At 40.9% G+C, this 20700-nt stretch overlaps 1 protein-coding gene across 1 annotated transcript; it reads left to right on the forward strand.

The window, feature by feature from the left end:
- The first annotated feature begins 16047 nt into the window (after positions 1 to 16047).
- LOC117520020 (BTB/POZ domain-containing protein KCTD12-like) lies at positions 16048 to 18176 on the forward strand. The gene has a single exon (XM_034181317.1). The coding sequence runs from the start codon at positions 16724 to 16726 to the stop codon at positions 17567 to 17569; it is 846 nt and encodes a 281-aa protein (XP_034037208.1). The 5' UTR covers positions 16048 to 16723; the 3' UTR covers positions 17570 to 18176.
- The last annotated feature ends 2524 nt before the right edge of the window (positions 18177 to 20700 follow it).

The raw sequence follows: 20700 nt of genomic DNA on the forward strand, positions 1-20700 counted from the left end.
TTTTTTTTTTTTAAGATTTTTGCAAATTTATTAAAAACAAAAAAATTATGAAATACATGTACATAATTATTCACAGCCTTTGGCCATGATGCTCAAAGTTGAGTTCAGGTGCATCCTGTTTCCATTGATCATCCTTGAGGTGCTTCTGCAGCTTAATCAGAGTCCATCTGGGGTAAATTCAGTTGATTGGATATGATTTGATATGATATAAGGTCCCAAAGTTCACAGTGCACGTCAGAGCACAAACCAAGTATGAAGTCAAAGGAATTGCCTGTAAACCTCAGAGACAGCATTGTCTCGAGGAAGAAATCTGGGGAAGGGTACAGAATCATTTTTGCTGCTTTGAAGGTCTCAATGAGCACAGTGGCCTTCATCGTCCTTGAATGAAAGAATTTCAGATCCCCCAGGACTCTTCCTAGAGCTGGCCACCCATCTAAACTGAGTGATTGAGGGAGAAGGTCCTGAGTCAGGGAAGTGACCAAGAAACCTATGGTCACACTGTCTGAGCTCAAGAATTCTTCTGTGGAGAGAGGAGAACCTTCCAGAAGGACAACCATCTCTGCAGCAATCCACCAATCAGGCCTGTATGGTAGAGTGGCCAGACAGAAGCCACTCCTAAGTAAAAGTCACATGGCAGCCCACCTGGAGTTTGCCAAAAGGCGCCTGTAGGAGTCTCAGACCATGAGAAACAAAATTCTCTGGCCTGATGAGAGAAAGATTGAACTCTGGTGTGAATTCAAGGCATCATATTTGGAGAAAACTGGGCACCATCTCTACAGTGAAGCATGGTGGCTGCATCATACTGTAAGGAGACTAGTCAGGATTGAGGGAAAGATGAATGCCGCAATGTACAAAGACATCCTAGAAGAAAACCTGCTCCAGAGCGCTCTTGACCTCAGACTGGGGTGACGGTTCATCTTTCAGCAGGACAATGACCCAAAGCACACAGCCAAGATATCAAAGGAGTGGCTTCAGGACAACTCTGTGAATGTCCTTGAGTGGCCCAGTCAGAGCCTAGAACTGAGTCTGATTGAACATTTCTGTAGAGATCTGAAAATGGCTGTGCACCAATGCTCCCCATCAACCTGATGGAGCTTGAGAGTTGCTGCAAAGAGGAATGGACACAACTGCCCAAAGATAGGTGCACCAAGCTTGTGGCATCATATTCAAGAAGACGCGAGGGTGTAATTGCTGCCAAAGGTGCATCAACAAAGTATTGAGCAAAGGGTGTGAATAATTATGTACATGTGATTTTAATTTTTTTATTTTTAATAAATTTGCAAAAATTTCCCAAAAAAAAACCAAAACATTTTTTATGTTATGTGGTGTTGTGAGTGGAATTTTGAATGGAGAAAAAAAGAATTTGTTTTGGAATAAGGCTGTAACATAAAATGTGGAAAAAGTGCAGCACTTTGACATTGCAAATTAAAGTATTTTCTATTGATTTATTTAATTGGTGATTTAAATGCCTGAAGATCAGTAATGAGTGTAGAGTGTACAATTTGAATAGGTAAACCTTTCTTTTCAACATTAAGTTTTCATTGGATTGATGTCTGTGGGCTGCATAAAATAAGATGTTCTTCCATTTTGACTTACAAAGGGAAGTATCAAATTACAGATTTTAGAGTAGGTTCTGTGACTGGGAACAAATGTTTTAGGGGTGTATTTCCTTCCACAGGCAACAGTATCCTCCAGCATGCACATGATTAGTCCTACAAGCTTGCCAGTATTTTATTCACCAGAGTACACAGTAGGCCTGTCTTTTTGTTGTTATTGTGGGGATTTTCTGTGTTAAAAATTGTCAACATGCATCAAAACAGGAGGTTCACCAGTTTTCGCTTGTATCTGTTGGAATTTCAGGTTCAGATCTCCGTATGCAGCAGATTTCATGGAATGACAGAGAAATTTTGCAGACCCCTTGAGATCGGTTAACAGGAGTTTCAGCCCTTATGGGTATAATGGAGACCTCATATGAATTTTATTTCTTGATAAAGGGTAAATGTTTGTTGGAGGTTGCACATTTTTTTTTGTTCTCTCAAAGCTCTGTATTAAGAGTACCCTTTCCTGTGATGCATCATTTGAACAAATAGATGATACACTCTGAAATTAGTCAACTGTCACTTCATGAGAACATACGTGTGACCTGAGATTTCTCTCTTGATCGTGATTGAGTTTGATTCTTTCTTTTTGCTGACATGCTTCAGTAGAAGTGTGAACTGTGAAGTCCCGGGTGCTAAGAGTTGTATCACAGTTTATCAGTTTTATTCAGGTTGGCATAATGTGGTTTTGCATGAGTTGGGCTTCATTATGAGATGTGATGCAAACAAGCTTATTTTATTGAATTAGTAAGAATCTGCTTAAATTGGAATTTCTGAGACCCACAGCCGGTCACAAGTGTGTTATATCGTGTTATAACCTACAAATAGGTACATTTCAGTCAACTCCAAATATAAATAGTATCTGGATTACCAAAACATTTATTACACCATTCCTACTGACCAATCATTCTGTTGGTGAGGAAAGCTCCGCTGACCTTGCCTTCACAGACATGATGTGATCTTTGCAGAGTAGCACAAAAAACAAGTTTGTTTTTGTGTGATAGGGCGTGTGGATGGTGGGGGGAAATGTTTGACCCAAGATATATATTACAGATTGTACCACAAATTTCCAGTGAGCTCTTGGTGTCAGAGGAGCAGCAGCCTTATCAGCATGTGCTCAGTTTTATGACACGTACATCACTGCAGCAGTCTCACAGGCAGCTCTGTGACTTCACTATCAGGAAAAAAACACTGTGTGTACTACATTTTGGTCCATACGTATCTGTACAATGACAAGGTTTATGACACTTCATCTGTCCACACAGCACGTTAGAGATGATGGCAGATCATAGAGAGACTTGACTGATTGCATCCAAACAGTGGTGGAAGTACAGTTTCTGTTGGGTCCCTCATTTTTTGCACAGTGAGTTGCTGGTTACTTTCACACCAAGGTGCAGGTATAATAAGTCTGGAGTTGATTTCAAGTGTGGCATATCCTTTGGAAGTCAGTTAAAGCGATCATTAAGAAATGAGCAGAGACAGTACGGCAAATATCAGGCCTTCCTGCAAAACTTACTGTATGAAAGAGACTAGTGAGGGAAGCCACCCGTTTAAAGTTTATGTCACCAGTCACAGCTGCATGGTGAAGTGGCACAGAGGAAGACTCAAGAAAGTTGACTATAAAAGTGATGATTTGTATCAATAGTCCTTATATTTAGAGCTGTTTATTTATCCAGTTACTTGTGGTTTCTGAAAATGGATGGATTCTGTAGAAATGTCTGTAATTTCTAAATTATTGATGCAGTTTGTTTGTCGAAGTGAAAAATCAACACTAGAAGCACATCTTGGTTGCTTAACTCCAGTGTGTTGGTGTACAGAGGAAAAATTACAATTGTGCCTTTGTCCAAATACTTAAGGGTTAGGCTCTGGTCAAGAGGCTCTGAATGAGCGAAAGCAGCTTCAGGAAAACAGCTGCACAATTTGTTGACAATAATGATTAAATTACTTATTGAAGTGGAAGTGTGAAATAACAGGAATTTTAAATTGTTAAAATAAGGTGTCTTTCACCTGAGCTTAAAGCTGCAGTATTTTTATTTAACCAGGTTAGTCCCATTGAGATCGAGATCTCTTTTACAAAGGAGACCTGGGCAGATTTTATTTATTTCTTCATTTATTTTGTTGTTATTGTTATTAATGGAATAATATGTTTAGATGTGGGAGGAAAGCTGGAGCATCTGGAGGGAACCCACACAAACATGGGGAGAACATGCAAACTCCATACAGGAAGGCCACAGGTGGGAATCGATCTCATGACCTTCTTGATGCGAGGCAACAGTGCTAACCATTGAGTCACCGTGCTGCCCAGTACGTAGGATGTGGGAGCATTTATTAGGATAAATCTAATGTAGCATGTATTACCACCTGTTCATGAGTGTAGAAATGTCTTAAATGACAAATTGGTGTGCTTTCAGAAGCTTACAATGAGCCTGTTATATCTACATGGGAGTGGGTCCCTGCATGGAGGCGGTCATATTGCACTGCCATATTGATGGAGTAGCCCAGAAGGGACGTACTTTGTCTTTTGCATTTTGCAGTACCACCAGAAGACTGAAGAGGAATCGCTGGTTACTCCCCTACATACTGTCTGCTAGTTGTGTGTGCGGGCTGGCACGTTTTGCAAACACTCATTTTTGTGAACTGGAGAGTTTGTGCATATTGGTTATCAGAAGAGAAGTCAAACAATTTGCATGAACAAAGAAACAAAAACCTGAAGTGAAACAATTGTTGAGCAGTGCAGACATAAAAGCAGTCTGCCGCCTTACCACGAGACACTAAATCCTGCTACTTTTCATGTGAACTAAATATTAAAGGCTTGTGACCATTACCTGTTTTTTCTCAAAAGAATAAAAAAAAGCAATCATTGGCCTGAAATCAGGTGTAAATGGTGGTAAAAGTAGCACAGCAGAACATTGTGAATTGGAAATGCTTTAAATTTTTTAAAATTTGTGACTATACGTATTTTGGCAGCTATAAAAAAAACGGCCTGATTTCCTTAATTTTGAAATTTGGACAGAAATTGTGGCCAAAAATGAGTTGTGGGAGGCGGGCCTAACGCATAACTGCATCTTCATTGAGGCTAGCAGGACACTGGACTCTTTCCAACACGAGTGAAGATATCAAAGTGGATGTTTCAGAGAAAATTGGTGCTGATGTCGCCTGGTGCAGAAGATGTATGATGCCTCTCACTGAGGGAAATGAGCCTGTGCAGGTAGCTTCATGTGCGCACCACAACACTACCTGTTCATTCGTGTTGATCCCTCAGAAAATCTCATTAATCATTTACTACTGCAGCCGTCAGCAACAAAAGCTCAGATATAGAGAGCTCAATATGCAGGCGGACATGTAAAATTTTTCCTGACCTTGCCTCTCTTTTTATTGATTTGCACTTGTGCGGTGCATCCAGAAAGTATTCACAGTGCTTTTTCCACATTTTATGTCACAGCCTTATTCCAAAATGGAGTAAATACATTTTCCCCCTCAAAATTCTACTCACAACACCCCGTAACGACCACATGAAAAACGTTTTTTGGAAATTTTTGCAAATGTATTAAAGTAAACTAAGAAATCACCTGTACGTAAGTATTCATACCCTTTGCTCAATACTTTGTTGATGGACCTTTGACAGCAATTACAGCCTCATGTCTTCTTGAATATGATGCCACAAGCTTGGTGCACCTACGTATCTTTGGTATTCAAACCAGCATAAATGTTTCTGTACCCTTCCCAAGATTTGTGCCTCAAGACAATCCTGTCTCAGAGGTCTACAGACAATTCCTTGGACTTCATGTTTGGTTTGTCCTCTGACTTGCACTGTCAACTGTAGGACCTTATATGTAGACAGCTGTGTGTCTTTCCAAATCATGTCCAATCAACTGAATTTACCCCAGATGGACTCCAGCTAAGCTGTAGAAACATGATCAGTGGAAACTGGATGCACCTGAACTCAATTTTGAGCTTTGTGGTCAAAGGGTGTGAATACTTATGGGCGATTCGACGGTAACGGAATTACAATCTGAGCTAATCTGTCGTGGTTAAATGCCATATGTCCAGATTTTGCTGCTGTTGTAATTCCGTTACCATAGAATTGCCCTTATGTATATATGATTTCTTAATTATTTAGGGGTTTGTTTGTGTTTTTTTTTATATCAATTTTAAAAATTGAAACAAGCTTTTTTTCCACATTGTCGTTATGGGGTGTTGTGTGCAGAATTTTGAGGGGGAAAAAATGAATTGGCTCCATTTTGGAATAAGGTTGTAACATGACAAAATGTGAAAAAAGTGAAGCACTGTGAATACTTTCCAGATGCACTGTAAGTACAAGTCTCTCTTCTGCCTGTTATCTATCAGTCTCTGAAGACCATCACTGTGATGAGATTTGTCAGAACACACACATAATCCAGCCGAATCCCACGCAAGGTCAAAGTCATTTATTTAATGGAGTCGTTTTTCATTCATATATTTCTGAGGCTCAAAGGCCTGTTGGTGTGGATTTAATTAGAATGAATAAGTCCCTCTTCAAAATACAGGGTCAAACGTTAATGTGCGAGTGTTTTGTGATTGTGCAGTCAGGGACTAAAAAGGTGACACTCCAAAATCAGTCTGAAATTAGAGATGCATATAAAACAAGCTTAAATGAGTCAAATTCTGCAATTTAAAAAAAATCTACTTTTTGCAGTTAAATACAGGTGGTTTTTCCGTGTTAAAACGTGTGTGTGTGCTGCGTGCATGTATATAAAAAAAATACTCTGCTACAAGTTAAGCACTGTGCCAAAGTATTAGCCACCCACCAAATAACATGTTTGTTCTTTTTATCCCCCCAGTATGAAATACGGGGGGATACAACAATCAGCAAGGCTGTCTGTCCTTTTTTGCTTGTTAACGTGATATCTCAAGAACCAGTGGACCACTTTCATTAATATTTAGCATAAGGGTGTACTTGGGTGATCCCCCAACACCAGTCTATTATGGTGACCTCAGAGTCAATTTCAAGGTCACAGCGAGATATTCAAGACATTGATGTTGCCACCCTTGTTAGCTTGATATCTAAAGAACCAGTTGACCAGTTTCATTCATATTTAACATAACAGTGTACTTGGGTGAGCCCCCAACACCAGTTAATTACAGTGACCTTGGGGTTAGTTTCAAGGTCACAGCGAGATATTGAAGATATTGTCATTGCCACCTTTCTTAGAGTGATATCTCAAGAACCAGTTTATAAATTTCATTTATATTTAGCATAAGCGTGTACTTGGGTGATCCCCCTACACTTTGTATTACTGATCTGTGGGGACCAGGGGATACGTCATCTACTGATGACTCTTGTTTTTTTGTTTGTTTGTTTGTTTGTTTGTTTTTGTTTTTTTTATCAGTTTTTTAAAAAATAAAAATGTTAAAATAGTACTTTCCACCAACAAATGTATTTTTTTCTATTTAATCAAAGTGATCATTAATATAAACAAATGAACTAAAACAAACAAACAAAGCACACAGTTTGTTTTGTGCTGTATCACCCATGTTTAAAACAAAATGACTAAAAAATTTTTCTTATAACATGCAAGACACAACATAAAAGATACTAGGCAGGGTTAAAGGTGAACATGATTAGGTTTTAGTGCTTAATATTTATAAATATTGGAATATAGAACAGTATTTCATAGCTTCAGTGTCTCCAGGGTACTTTTTAAAGACTGTTGCTTGATATTGATATGGTACCGTACACAAGCTGCAAATTTGTACTATTACGGCACCCATAGATAACATGGTTCATGCAAAACTCTACCCCTACGTTTTGAGTTTGAAATAACAGCAATTGCCTCCTGTACAGCTTCGATGCCCTCTTTATTTTGCGATGATCACGGTGGTTTCATACAGGAAAAAGAAATGCGATACTGTAGCCACTTTGTATTTTTAAATCGACTTTAATAGTTTTAACACCTGGCGGCCTTTATTAACATGCTAACAAGACAGATTATGTGACCTTAATGTAATGCCAGAAACAAACTGAAGTGTAGACAAACTACTATTCTGAGGCTTTGAAATGCAGTGACTGAATAAATAGAAAAATGAGCCCATCTTTGCCCCTTAAAAATAATAAATGTTATGTTCTTGGCAAAATTATTAAATGCTGATTAACCAGATGACCAAAAAAGTGTTTTGCTCACATCATATGCTGTCTGCCATCTGTAGGATGGCTAATGGAGATTAGGAGCAGCAGGTGTTGCTTACTTTACATATATGGCTCATCTGCCACCTGCTGGACATTGTTGCAGAGAATAATTTCATCACATACATGTTGGAAATTACAACCCCTGGCAATAATTATGGAATCACTGGCCTCTGAGGATGTTCATTCAGTTGTTTAATTTTGTAGAAAAAAAGCAGATCACAGACATGACACAAAACTAAAGTCATTTCAAATGGCAACTTTCTGGCGTTAAGAAACACTATAAGAAATCAAGAAAAATAATTGTGGCAGTCAGTAACGGTTACTTTTTAGACCAAGCAGAGGGGAAAAAAATATGGAATCACTCAATTCTGAGGAAAAAATTATGGAATCACCCTGTAAATTTTCATCCCCAAAACTAACACCTGTATCAAATCATATCTGCTCGTTAGTCTGCATCTAAAAAGGAGTGATCACACCTTGGAGAGCTGTTGCACCAAGTGGACTGATAATGAATCATGGCTCCAACATGAGAGATGTCAATTGAAACAAAGGAGAGGATTATCAAACTCTTAAAAGAGGATAAATCATCATGCAATGTTGCAAAAGATGTTGGTTGTTCACAGTCAGCTGTGTCTAAACTCTGGACCAAATACAAACAACATGGGAAGGTTGTTAAAGGCAAACATACTGGTAGACCAAGGAAGACATCAAAGCGTCAAGACAGAAAACTTAAAGCAATATGTCTCAAAAATCAAAAATGCACAACAAAACAAATGAGGAACGAATGGGAGGAAACTGGAGTCAACGTCTGTGACCGAACTGTAAGAGACTGCCTAAAGGAAATGGGATTTACATACAGAAAAGTTAAAAGAAAGCCATCATTAACACCTAAACAGAAAAAAACAAGGTTACAATGGGCTAAGGAAAAGTAATCGTGGACTGTGGATGACTGGATGAAAGTCATATTCAGTGATGAATCTCAAATCTGCATTGGGCGAGGTGATGATGCTGGAACTTTTGTTTGGTGCTGTTCCAATGAGATTTATAAAGATGACTGCCTGAAGAGAACATGTAAATTTCCACAGTCATTGATGATATGGGGCTGCATGTCAGGTAAAGGCACTGGGGAGATGGCTGTCATTACATCATCAATAAATGCACAAGTTTACGTTGATATGTTGGACACTTTTCTTATCCCATCAATTGAAAGGATGTTTGGGGATGATGAAACCATTTTTCAAGATGATAATGCATCTTGCCATAGAGCAAAAACTGAAAACATTCCTTGCAAAAAGACACATAGGGTCAATGTCATGGCCTGCAAATAGTCCGGATCTTAATCCAATTGAAAATCTTTGGTGGAAGTTGAAGAAAATGGTCCATGACAAGGCTCCAACCTGCAAAGCTGATCTGGCAACAGCAATCAGAGAAAGTTGGAGCCAGACTGATGAAGAGTACTGTTTGTCACTCATTAAGTCCATGCCTCAGAGACTGCAAGCTGTTATAAAAGCCAGAGGTGGTGCAACAAAATACTAGTGATGTGTTGGAGCGTTCTTTTGTTTTTCATGATTCCATAATTTTTCCTCAGAATTGAGTGATTCCGTATTTTTTTCCCTCTGCTTGGTCTAAAAAAAGTATCCGTTATTGACTGCCACAATTATTTTTCCTAATTTCTTATAGTGTTTCTTAAAGCCAGAAAGTTGCCATTTGAAATGACTTTAGTTTTGTGTCATGTCTGTGATCTGCTTTTTTTCTTCAAAATTAAACAACTGAATGAACATCCTCCAAGGCCGGTGATTCCATAATTTTTGCCAGGGGTTGTAGTAGCGGGTGTGGTTGAAGTTAAATGTATCTTGACATAAGGTCGTTGGCCAGTTTATTTTATTTTCCAAAGCCTAGACCACCAAGGCTGCCATGGATTTGTGTTTATGAGGATCGGCTGAAAAGTTCGGACTCCAAAACCATTATTTCAACAACAGACAAGATATCGAAGTGAAACTGGGAAAAATCCTTTACTTATTGACTATTGCAATTTTAAGCATGTGCAGAATCACTTTTGACGTAACATGTGCACAGTAGTTGGTAAAAAATAAAATGGGAAGACACAGGAACGTGTGTTTGAAACAGCGTGCTGTTACTGAATTCCCTGAGGCGGAGGGCTGTGCAGCTGTGGGCATTCACTGACTAAGTAGAGCACCGTGCTCATAGAGCACAAACCTCCACCAACACTTGTTTCCAATTCCACATATTTTACAGTAGTGTTCAAAATAATAGTAGTGCTATGTGACTAAAAAGATTAATCCAGGTTTTGAGTATATTTCTTATTGTTACAGGGGAAACAAGGTACCAGTAGATTCAGTAGATTCTCACAAATCCAACAAGACCAAGCATTCATGATATGCACACTCTTAAGGCTATGAAATTGGGCTGTTAGTAAAAACAAACAAAAAAAAGTAGAAAAGGGGGTGTTCACAATAATAGTAGCATCTGCTGTTGACACTACAAACTCAAAACTATGTTCAAACTGCTTTTTTAACAATCCTGTGAATCACTAAACTAGTATTTAGTTGTATAACCACAGTTTTTCATGATTTCTTCACATCTGCAAGGTATTAATTTTGTTGGTTTGGAACCAAGATTTTGCCAGTTTACTAGTGTGCTTGGGGTCATTGTCTTGTTGAAACACCCATTTCAAGGGCATGTCCTCTTCAGCATAAGGCAACATGACCTCTTTAAGTATTTTGACATATCCAAACTGATCCATGATACCTGGTATGCGATATATAGGCCCAACACTATAGTAGGAGAAACATGCCTATATCATGATGCTTGCACCACCATGCTTCACTGTCTTCACTGTGAACTGTGGCTTGAATTCAGAGTTTGGGGGTCGTCTCACAAACTGTCTGCGGCCCTTGGACCCAAAAAGAACAATTTTACTCTCATCAGTCCAAAAAATATTCCTCCATTTCTCTTTAGGCCAGTTGATGTGTTCTTTGGCAAATTGTAACCTCTTCTCCACGTCTTTTATTTAACAGAGGGACTTTGCGGGGGATTCTTGCAAATAAATTAGCTTCACACAGGCGTCTTCTAACTGTCACAGCACTTACAGGTAACTCCAGACTGTCTTTGATCATCCTGGAGCTGATCAGTGGGTGAGCCTTTGCCATTCTGGTTATTCTTCTATCCATTTTGATGGTTGTTTTCCGTTTTCTTCCACGCGTCTCTGTTTTGTGTGTGTGTGTGTTTGTCCATTTTAAAGCATTGGAGATCATTGTAGATGAACAGCCTATAATTTTTTGCACCTGCGTATAAGTTTTCCCCTCTCCAATCAACTTTTTAATCAAACTACGCTGTTCTTCTGAACAATGTCTTGAATGTCCCATTTTCATCAGGCTTTCAAAGAGAAAAGCATGTTCAACAGGTGCTGGCTTCATCCTTAAATAGGGGACACCTGATTCACACCTGTTTGTTCCACAAAATTGACGAACTCACTGACTGAATGCCACACTAATATTATTGTGAACACCCCCTTTTCTACTTTTTTTTTACTAATAGCCCAATTTCATAGCCTTAAGAGTGTGTATATCATGAATGCTTGGTCTTGTTGGATTTGTGAGAATCTACTGAATCTACTGGTACCTTGTTTCCCATGTAACAATAAGAAATATACTCAAAACCTGGATTAATCTTTTTAGTCACATAGCACTACTATTATTCTGAACACTACTGTACCTTGGAAAATTTTTCAAGGTCAAAGTCCTGTTAGAAATGGCTTTTCATAAGTTAAAATATAATACAAAATATAGAACAAAAGGGCTTTTCAATGTTAAAATCAAATATCCACTAAATCTGCATTATGGATCAGATGCGGTCAAACTTAGTCTGTTCACTGAGTGCCAGTTTGCGCCTCATTGTCACAAATGAGAGTGATTGAGGCACTTTTGACTGAGATATAATGCAAAATGTACATCAAATTGGCTTTTCAATATTATATTCAAATGTCCACAAAATCCACAATCTGGATCAGATCCAGATCAAACTTAGTCAGGTGAGAGTGAGTGTCAGTCTGCACCTCACTTTCAAATATGAGAGTGATTGGGGTACATTTGATTAAGATATAATGTAAAATATACATTAAATGGGGTTTTCAATGTTAAATTTAAATGGCCACAAAATCTGTAATCTGGATCAGATGCGGTGTGGCAGACTGAACAGTAACCCCCCCCCCTAAAATTTTTAACATTTAAAAAAAAAATTTCTGCCCTGCTTTCACTGCGCATGCGTCATTTGGGACCACAGCAGCTGTCCGAGACTGACTCTCTACACCCAAAGCCATCAAAGGGAATAATGTGATTATTAACCATCAGATGACACAGTAAATCCTCTTAAATCATTCTAAAGTCAGTTTTAAGCAGAAATGAGGCGATAATCGGTGAGTCGCTACTGACGCTTTGAAATGCCAGAGGCGCAGTGAACACAGCAGCAGCTCGTCTGGCTGCTGTGCTCTGATCGCTTCCCCCACCGTTTTTATGAAATAATGCAGAACTTATGTGGAAATGATTGTTGTACAAAAGCTTCAGATATCTGTCGCTGAGACAGATGATGACTGGAGTGCAGTTTGAAGCAGAAAGGAGGTGATAATCCGTGAACCACGGCTGACGCACAGAAATGACGCATGCGCAGTGAAGGCAGGGCAGACAAATTTTTAGGTGGGACCATCCAGATCAAACATTGTCAGTCGATAAAGAATACCATCATACATAATGCTTCCAAATATGAAAGAATATGAATTTTTGAAAATTTGTTCAATGTTAAAGATTTTTAAAGGATTTTTCCTGACTTTGACCTTTAACCTTGAAAATTGAATCAGTCATATCCTATCAGGATATGAATCTGCAGTAAAAATGTCATAATGATATATGTAAAATTGTGGGCTCCAGGCTGTTCACAAACAACAAACAAACGGGGCGAACCGTTGGCGGAGGTAATGAGTGTTGTCTATGTTATGTGTGATGTTAGTAGTCAGGAAGTGAGCAAGGAGTTTGGAAAGTGAAAATCCAGCATGATGAGTCTACATGGCCAGGTCTATAGCGGGCATCCCATGACAGCAAGTGCACAGCATCAAGTGCAGGTGTGACGGCATACTCATTACGGAATTTTTGGATCATGGCAACACTGTCAACTCAGACCAAACTGTGGACACTTTGCAAAAGCTGCAAACACACAGTTCTTCAGCACAGCAACAGTCGTCCACACACGAGTCAACAAACACGGGATGCATTGCAGCGGATCAAATTTTTTGTGATCGTTCCACACCCACCAGACAGTCCGGATCTCACTCACTCACTGACATTTTTCTAATTTCCCAAGCTGATAGAACACCTAAAGGGGTACGTTACATTCATGATGCTGAGATTCAAGCAGTTGTGTGTCACTGGTGCAGAGAGAGAAGACACATTTATTCACGGACTGTGTGCAAAAACTTGTCCACCTTTGGCGCAAGTGTGTGGAAAGTGAAGGTGACTATGTGGAAAAGTCATGATGCTGCCTGACACAGAACATTCCAACCTTTTTAGTTAACCCTCATACAATAAGAATTTAAAAGCAGTTATGACAAACAAGTGCAGTTCTTGGAGGTATACAACCCCTGGCAATAATTATGGAATCACCGGCCTCGGAGGATGTTCATTCAGTTGTTTAATTTTGTAGAAAAAAAGCAGATCACAGACATGACACAAAACTAAAGTAATTTCAAATGGCAACTTTCTGGCTTTAAGAAACACTATAAGAAATCAGGAAAAATAATTGTGGCAGTCAGTAACGGTTACTTTTTTAGACCAAGCAGAGGGGAAAAAATATGGACTCACTCAATTCTGAGGAATAAATTATGGAATCACCCTGTAAATTCTCATTCCCAAAACTAACACCTGCATCAAATCAGATCTGCTCGTTAGTCTGCATCTAAAAAGGAGTGATCACACCTTGGAGAGCTGTTGCACCAAGTGGACTGACATGAATCATGGCTCCAACACGAGAGATGTCAATTGAAACAAAGGAGAGGATTATCAACCTCTTAAAAGAGGGTAAATCATCACGCAGTGTTGCAAAAGATGTTGGTTGTTCACAGTCAGCTGTGTCTAAACTCTGGACCAAATACAAACAACATGGGAAGGTTGTTAAAGGCAAACATACTGGTAGACCAAGGAAGACATCAAAGCATCAAGACAGAAAACTTAAAGCAATATGTCTCAAAAACCGAAAATGCACAACAAAACAAATGAGGAACGAATGGGAGGAAACTGGAGTCAACGTCTGTGACCGAACTGTAAGAAACCGCTAAAGGAAATGGGATTTACATACAGAAAAGCTAAACGAAAGCCATCATTAACACCTAAACAGAAAAAACAAGGTTACAATGGGCTAAGGAAAAGCAATCGTGGACTGTGGATGACTGGATGAAAGGCATATTCAGTGATGAGTCTCGAATCTGAATTGGGCAAGGTGATGATGCTGGAACTTTTGTTTGGTGCTGTTCCAATGAGATTTATAAAGATGACTGCCTGAAGAGAACATGTAAATTTCCACAGTCATTGATGATATGGGGCTGCATGTCAGGTAAAGGCACTGGGGAGATGGCTGTCATTACATCATCAATAAATGCACAAGTTTACATTGATATTTTGGACACTTTTCTTATCCCATCAATTGGAGGGATGTTTGGGGATGATGAAATCATTTTTCAAGATGATAATGCATCTTGCCATAGAGCAAAAACTGTGAAAACATTCCTTGCAAAAAGACACATAGGGTCAATGTCATGGCCTGCAAATAGTCCGGATCTTAATCCAATTGAAAATCTTTGGTGGAAGTTGAAGAAAATGGTCCATGACAAGGCTCCAACCTGCAAAGCTGATCTGGCAACAGCAATCAGAGAAAGTTGGAGCCAGATTGATGAAGAGTACTGTTTGTCACTCATTAAGTCCATGCCTCAGAGACTGCAAGCTGTTATAAAAGCCAGAGGTGGTGCAACAAAATACTAGTGATGTGTTGGAGAGTTCTTTTGTTTTTCATGATTCCATAATTTTTTCCTCAGAATTGAGTGATTCCATATTTTTTTCCCTCTGCTTGGTCTAAAAAAGTAACCGTTACTGACTGCCACAATTTTTTTTCCTGATTTCTTATAACGTTTCTTAAAGCCAGAAAGTTGCCATTCGAAATGACTTTAGTTTTGTGTCATGTCTGTGATCTGCTTTTTTTCTACAAAATTAAACAACTGAATGAACATCCTCCGAGGCCGGTGATTCCATAATTTTTGCCAGGGGCTGTACATGGTTATTTGGGGAGGATTAGTGCAGAAAGCAGGTTACAGCTATCCGAGCCAATACAGCAGCAATGATGATCTCAAACATTTAGACCAATGTGTGTGTGTGTTTTTTAATGGTTTTGTTTTACACTCCAGAAAACTTTGGTTAAAAAAACAGCACATTTCATTGCCAGTAACAGTAAGTGGGTCCTCAACTTGTTTTACGAGCAGACAGGCCTTAAATAGATCCTGTTTTGGCCCCCATAACCAGGAACCGATCCAGATTGTTGGCCGGTGCAGTGGCCACCTGGAGGCTGCGGTGTCGTCAGATTGCTTGGAGACTGAAAACAGTGGTGTCCTGTTGATTAGTCAGAGAAAGGAAAAAAAAAACTGTGCTCACACATCAGTGCCAGCGGACAAACACAACCAGGCTCCTCTCAGACCACACACGTGCACAGCGTTAAAGAAAACACCCCCACTGGGGCTGTAAATGAAAATAAAAACCTTATTTTAAAATACACAAACCTATTTATTACACAGTATGTGTTTTTGTATTGGTTACTACTCTACGCATTCTCTCTATTGGCCACTAGATGTCACTACTGTCCCATTGCAGAAAGAGTTTTGCGCTCAAGCGCTTCCAAAATAAATTTGGATCAAATAAATGGATGTTGTGCGTTCAGTGGCACTGCAGTAACTTTGTTTTTAACCTTTATTTTTATACGCTTTGATTTTTACAAGTCAGCGCGTGTTCAAATTCAAAGCGCATGCACGGCTGTGTGTTTGGGGGTTTGTTCCCTTTTGACGCAGGGCTCGTCTTAATTAAAGGCGTTTGTCATTTTGAGGAAAAATTGATGAAAATTGCACACACATTTTTACACCGAGAGTCGCGTCTTTAATGCGCTCTGTGACCGCAGGTTTTTTTTTTTTTTTTTTTTTTTCTGGATTAGAGGCAACATCGCGCGTCATCAGGGTGCGGGCGGGGTTAACCGGGAGCAATAACGCAGCCGTGTCCATTATACATTTGCAGCAGAGTTACAGTGTGCCAGAGAAGAGAGCGCACGGACCGAACTGTTGAGCTCCGCGCGTAATTTGGAGCACGGTGATGGAAACGACGGAGATCTTTCTGTTCACGTTTCTCGTCACTCACTACACCTGGAACATCCTCTTCGTCTGCTGGCTTTATACCAATCTGACACCTGCGGATTTCGTCGACTATGGGCCGTTGAACTGAAGTTAGACAAGCTGATCTGCTGGTCTGCACAAATGAGAGAAGTCGGTCTGGTCAGTTGTACAGTTCGTATTCTCCAAAGCGCATTCTCCTGTTTTGGACAGCGCGCGTTTTACGCGTAAAAAGAAAACAAAAAGGACATGGACATTAACTGAAAGCTGGTGCAAACGTTCTGCGTTATGCTTCAGCTGTTGTTTTTATTTGATGCAAGAATAAATGGCGCATTTGAGTGATTTTATTGCGCACCGCTGCGGTTGAGCTGCACATGCGGTGCGCACACACTTGCCGCATCAGGACCTGAGATCTTTTAACCTCATCCAACACCGCCAGAGGTTTGTCTGCAACTGCCTCTGCAGACTGGACTTCCACCACAAGCAAGCCGATAGAGTTTGAAGGATTCAGCCAATCTGTTTGGCAGGAAGATGGCTTTACCCGACAGTGGCATAGGTGGGGAGGAAGTGCCCTTCCCAGAGATCATAGAGCTCAATGTTGGGGGTCAGGTGTACATAACCCGCTATTCCACCCTCACAAGTGTGCCAGACTCCCTGCTGTGGGAGATGTTCAGTCGGAAGTCCACCAAAGGTCTGGCGAGGGACACCAAGGGGAGATTCTTTGTGGACCGTGACGGATTCCTGTTCCGTTACATCCTGGACTACATGCGAGACCAGCAGCTGGTTCTCCCTGACCATTTCCCAGAGCGCGGCCGTCTGCAGAGGGAGGCTGAGTTCTTCAACCTACCTGAGCTCGTGAAGCAACTGGCGCCAAAAATCAGCAAGCAGAACTCCTTGGGTGACGAGGGATGTCAGAGTGACCCAGAGGACTCCTCACCGGGGATTGATACAGCCCGTAACCTTGGCTCCTTGGGCGCTGCTGCCTGTGCCAGCCTGGTACCAGGTGCTCTGGATGGCAAACGGTCTGGCTTCATCACAATTGGCTATCGGGGTTCATACACGCTAGGCCGTGATAGCCATACCGACGCCAAATTCCGCCGGGTGGCGCGGATCATGGTGTGTGGGAAGACCTCCCTGGCCAAAGAGGTGTTTGGTGAGACGCTGAATGAGAGCCGCGACCCCGACCGACCCCCGGAGCGCTACACATCCCGCTACTATCTCAAGTTCACGTTTCTGGAGCAGGCTTTTGACAAGCTGGCAGATGCAGGTTTCCACATGGTGGCGTGTAATTCTACGGGAACCTGCGCCTTCGCCCATGAGCAGACGGATGACAAGATCTGGACCAGCTACACTGAATATGTGTTCTACCGTGAGTGAGACTATGTTTCCCCCAGTTCCCAAACCTGTCTCCAAATGTCCCATCCAGTCTTTACTCCGATGGCTCTTGCTCCAGTAGATGTTCCGTAGATGTTGTGCTCCTCCGTTCATTTCTCTGCAGCTTTGACCCTATGAACTACGCCAATGGCTGACTCTTCTTCTTACCAATCCCAAATCCATCGAACCCCCTCCCTACCACCTCCATCCTCAGGTCCATCTTTCACCCTCCCTTGGGTCACTGTTTCATCTAGATGTAGCTGCCCCACCCTTCCCCCAAGTCTTTGACCATGCCAACCTTTCCCACAGAAACTGATACCCTCTATATGTACCCCCACCCCCTGCCCCTACTTTTTTACTCTGTTTCATCTGCCTTGGTGAAGCACAATACTGTATCCAAGAGCTCGTTTCATTAAACTGCGGTCCAGTGTGCCACTGGACCCGTCATAACAGCATAATAGAAGGGCTTCAAAGAGTGGCCATGATGTACAATGCATTACTTTGCCTGCTTACTCGAGCAGATCGGACTTTCTTCTGTTCCTCTGAACTAAAATTACCAAATAATTGGACATCTTATCAGCCTTGAGGGACATCAGCAGCTCAGCACAAGAAAAAAAAAAGTGTTCCACAATCTAATTTCCCTCAGTTTTTATTAAATGTGTCTCTTACCGTGCGGTTGGGAATGTGCCATAGTTTATCAGTTCCCTTGTTATGAATGAATGAGGATTTCATTAAGCCTCTGATCGTAAAGATAATGTAGCCACACAGGCCGGGGAAAGTCAGCGTTGTTGTTATTTGAAAGGAAAAGCGAGATGGTTGGACTGTGTGCACGTGAGTGTGTGGAGTTTCCTTTTTCAAAACAAGCAACAGGCTTCGGTAAAAACGATAAAAGCTCAAGTTTCAAAGATGTTGTAGAGTTGGGGTGGGGGGCGTGTAGTTCGGTTGCTTCAGATGCCTGACCGAGTGTGTGTATTGACCGTGCGGTGGAGCTTTCTGTATTTTAATCACCCACACTGGGAGTGCAGAGGAGATGGCAGGTGTTACATCACTCACACCACTTCTTTCTTTCTTTTTTGCTTTTTTTTTTTTTTTTGCTTTTTTAACATTTATTTTGCTGAGTTTGAGACCTCTGGAAAAAGAAACAAACTAAAGAAGAAAAAACATCTCGATCATATGTTTTCAGTCTGTTGTGTAACTGTAACGGTACTGATCAAAGCTCTCAATTATCATATGAGAATATGACCAAGTGTGGGATTACGCTGTGCTCAGATGTGGCACAAAGGACACGGGCAAGGACAGTGTGGGTACCATTTAGGTTATCGACCAATCATGTGAGGCCTCAGGTCAGGTGTCCACATCATATACAGTATACCTCAATCACAAACTGAAGTTAGAAAATCATCAAAAACATGTCAATGTTGTTATACAATCAAAAAGCAGCGCTTTGAACGGGGCGTATCGTGCACAAAGTGTGCTTATTGACCTTTCACAGTTAAGTGTTTGGAGTCATGCGAAACATCCTCAAAGTTCTGTGTAATTTTTTTGGATGTTATGCCTAAGGTGTATATTTAGCTATTTGTAGTAGAACCTGACCAATAAGAAGTTTTTCTTGGGGGGTGATATTATACAGATATTAGGGAGTAAAAAATATATATACGAGGGCTGTCAATAAAGTAACGGTCCTTTTTATTTTTTTCAAAAACTATATGGATTTCATTCATATGTTTTTACGTCAGACATGCTTGAACCCTCGTGCGCATGCGTGAGTTTTTCCACGCCTGTCGGTGACGTCATTCGCCTGTGAGCACTCCTTGTGGGAGGAGTCGTCCAGCCCCTTGTTGGAATTCCTTTGTCTGAGAAGTTGCTGAGAGACTGGCGCGTTGTTTGATCAAAATTTTTTCTAAACCTGTGAGACACATCGAAGTGGACATGGTTCGAAAAATTAAGCTGGTTTTCAGTGAAAATTTTAACAGCTGATGAGAGATTTTGAGGTGATTCTGTCGCTTTAAGGACTTTTCACGGTGCGAGACGTCGTGCAGCGCTCTCAGGCAGCGTCATCAGCCTGTTCAAGCTGAAAACCTCCACATTTCAGGCTCTATTGATCCAGGACGTCGTGAGAGAACAGAGAAGTTTCAAAAGAAGTCGGTTTCAGCATTTTATCCGGATATTCCACTGTTAAAGGAGATTTTTTTAATGAAAGACGTGCGGACGGATCCGCGCGTTGGGACGCAGCCGACGCGGTGCGGCGGCACAGGAAAAACACCTCCGTGTTGATAACCATTTGTAAAATCCAGGCGGCTTTTGATGGCTTTCAGTGGAGTGAGTATATGAGAAATTGTTTAACAGGCAGGACATGTTCCAACTTGTCCTTAAGGCTTTCAACAGAGGTGTTTTTCCTGTGGCGGAGCGTCGCAGCGGCTGCGTCCCGACGTGCGGACGGGTCCGCACGTCTTTCATTAAAAAAATCTCCTTTAACAGTGGAATATCCGGATAAAATGCTGAAACCGACTTCTTCTGAAACTTCTCTGTTCTCTCACGACGTCCTGGATCAATAGAGCCTGAAATGTGGAGGTTTTCAGCTTGAACAGGCTGATGACGCCGCCTGAGAGCGCTGCACAACGTCTCGCACCGTGAAAAGTCCTTAAAGCGACAGAATCACCTCAAAATCTCTCATCAGCCGTTAAAATTTTCACTGAAAACCAGCTTAATTTTTCGAACTGTGTCCACTTCGATGTGTCTCACAGGTTTAGAAAAAATTTTGATCAAACAACGCGCCAGTCTCTCAGCAACTTCTCAGACAAAGGAATTCCGACGAGGGGCTGGACGACTCCTCCCACAAGGAGTGCTCACAGGCCAATGACGTCACCGACAGGCGTGGAAAAACCCACGCATGCGCACGAGGGTTCAAGCATGTCTGACGTAAAAACATATGAATGAAATCCATATAGTTTTTGAAAAAAATAAAAAGGACCGTAACTTTATTGACAGCCCTCGTATAACACTAATATACCTGCCAAAATATACATAAAAAAACTAACATTTCTTCATCAAACCCTTATGATAAAAAATGTAACTGGGGCTTGATGTTTTACAATTTAAACAAGAAACCAACGTTTGTCACACTGCCTTTACTC

This window comes from Thalassophryne amazonica, chromosome 11 (assembly GCF_902500255.1).
Source record: "Thalassophryne amazonica chromosome 11, fThaAma1.1, whole genome shotgun sequence".
Lineage (NCBI taxonomy): Eukaryota > Metazoa > Chordata > Actinopteri > Batrachoidiformes > Batrachoididae > Thalassophryne > Thalassophryne amazonica.